This window comes from Neophocaena asiaeorientalis, unplaced genomic scaffold, assembly GCF_003031525.2.
Source record: "Neophocaena asiaeorientalis asiaeorientalis breed wild unplaced genomic scaffold, Neophocaena_asiaeorientalis_V1.1 scaffold155, whole genome shotgun sequence".
In the NCBI taxonomy this organism is placed as follows: Eukaryota; Metazoa; Chordata; class Mammalia; order Artiodactyla; family Phocoenidae; genus Neophocaena; species Neophocaena asiaeorientalis.
The window spans coordinates 6,245,279-6,246,748 of NW_020173040.1; the positions used below are offsets into that span (position 1 = coordinate 6,245,279).

At 57.8% G+C, this 1,470-nt stretch overlaps 1 protein-coding gene across 2 annotated transcripts in view; it reads right to left on the reverse strand.

Annotated features, from left to right (window-relative positions):
• The window catches only part of STARD5 (StAR related lipid transfer domain containing 5), an 11,274-nt gene extending 10,879 nt beyond the window's left edge, over positions 1–395 (reverse strand). For both annotated transcript variants that reach the window (XM_024742703.1, XM_024742702.1), the window contains exon 1: positions 176–395. In XM_024742703.1, the coding sequence (XP_024598471.1) occupies positions 176–274 (99 nt within the window). In that variant the 5' untranslated portion in view covers positions 275–395. The remainder of the gene's footprint in view (positions 1–175) is intronic.
• Positions 396–1,470: the final 1,075 nt, after the last annotated feature.

Sequence of the window (1,470 nt, forward strand, 5' to 3'; positions counted from 1 at the left end):
AAACAGGCCAGATAATTTTTTAAGGAAACAACCCCCAGTGCGATCTCCTCCTCAGTCTAGCTCCGGAGGATGGAACGCTGAAAACCTCCAGGAGAGAGCAGCCTGGGGGCTTCTGGAACCCCGGCCCCAGGGAGCAAAGGCCCCTCGACCCCTTCCTGCCCAGCTCCTCACTCACGCCTTCCCGGCAAATCTTCCATCCTGACTCGTCTCGCCGGTACTGGAGCATCTTCTCCGCCACCGCCTCGCTTATCTGCGCGGCCAACGCCGGGTCCATTGCGCCGAGAACTGCGCGAGGTTGCTGGCTAGCAGGTACGGTGTGCGGTGGCGGCCGGGCACTTAGGTATGGGAGACCGGAAAGCCCGGGCCAGCAAAGGAGCCCGGAGTCCCGTCCCCAGCCCCGCCCCCGCTCTAGGATTGGCCTAGACCATCAGACAGACCCTGCCCCTCTCTGAGATTGGCAGGGCCGGAGATCACCGGCCAGTCACTGCAGGACGCCCTCCGCCCCGACGGGTCCAAGGCGCGCCCCGCACGGTATTGCAGGACCTGCTTTTCGCCCGTCCCAGCTCAGGGAGGGGCTCTGGGACTCCGGAACTTGAGAAGGCCAGTGGTAGAGAGCCAAGTGGGCCGGGCCAGGTCGTGCGCAGCGTCGTAGACTTGTGTAAGGAGTGTGGACTTGTCTTGAATGCACAGAGGCTTTCAGCCAGGCTGGAAGATGGAGAAATTTCCATCCGAAATACCTTTCTAGGGCGGCTGTTGCAGGGGTGCAAGAGGGAATGAGTGTAGAGACTGGGAGCCCCGTTAGGAAGCTGCTGGGATAGTGGGAGAGATGGGGGTGGCCTGGAGCAGGGGCTGGGTGGTGGGGGTGGAGAGAAGAGGACCCCTCGTAAAGTGCTTAGAAGGTAGAACGTAGAGATCTCTGTGACAGATGGTGGAGGCCGGAGGAGCAGGAAGCATCGTGACTCCCACCTTATGGCTTGAGCCACGGGTGGCTTAGCTGAGCTGGGGACAAGACAGGCTGGAGGGGGAACATGGTGCGTTCAGTTCTGGACATGTTCAGTTGGAGGTGCCTGAAAGACCACTATGTGATGTCCAGGAGACAGTGGGATACGCTGGCATCTGGGAGAGAGCTGGGCTCCAGATAAGAGGTCGCAGGGTTCTGTGCCTCTGGGTGGCATCTACCTTGGAGGGTGAGTGGGGGGGGGGGTGTCACATCCCTCCAGCCTCCTATCCTATCCTCGTCTTCAGCGCTATAACTAACTAAATATTTGAAAAGGTCAACACTGAGATCAGTTTGTATTTTCTGTTGTGTGTGCTTATTATTTCATTTAAAGGTTTGAAAAAAAATGGTGTAAAGAAAATGACTACTTGAAACCCCCTTTTGGAAGATGGGATGGGCTGCCAGGTGTTAAGAAGCCGGATGGGGAATTAGGGAGTCTAGACCTGGTTGCACCCACACTTTGCCGTGTGCTT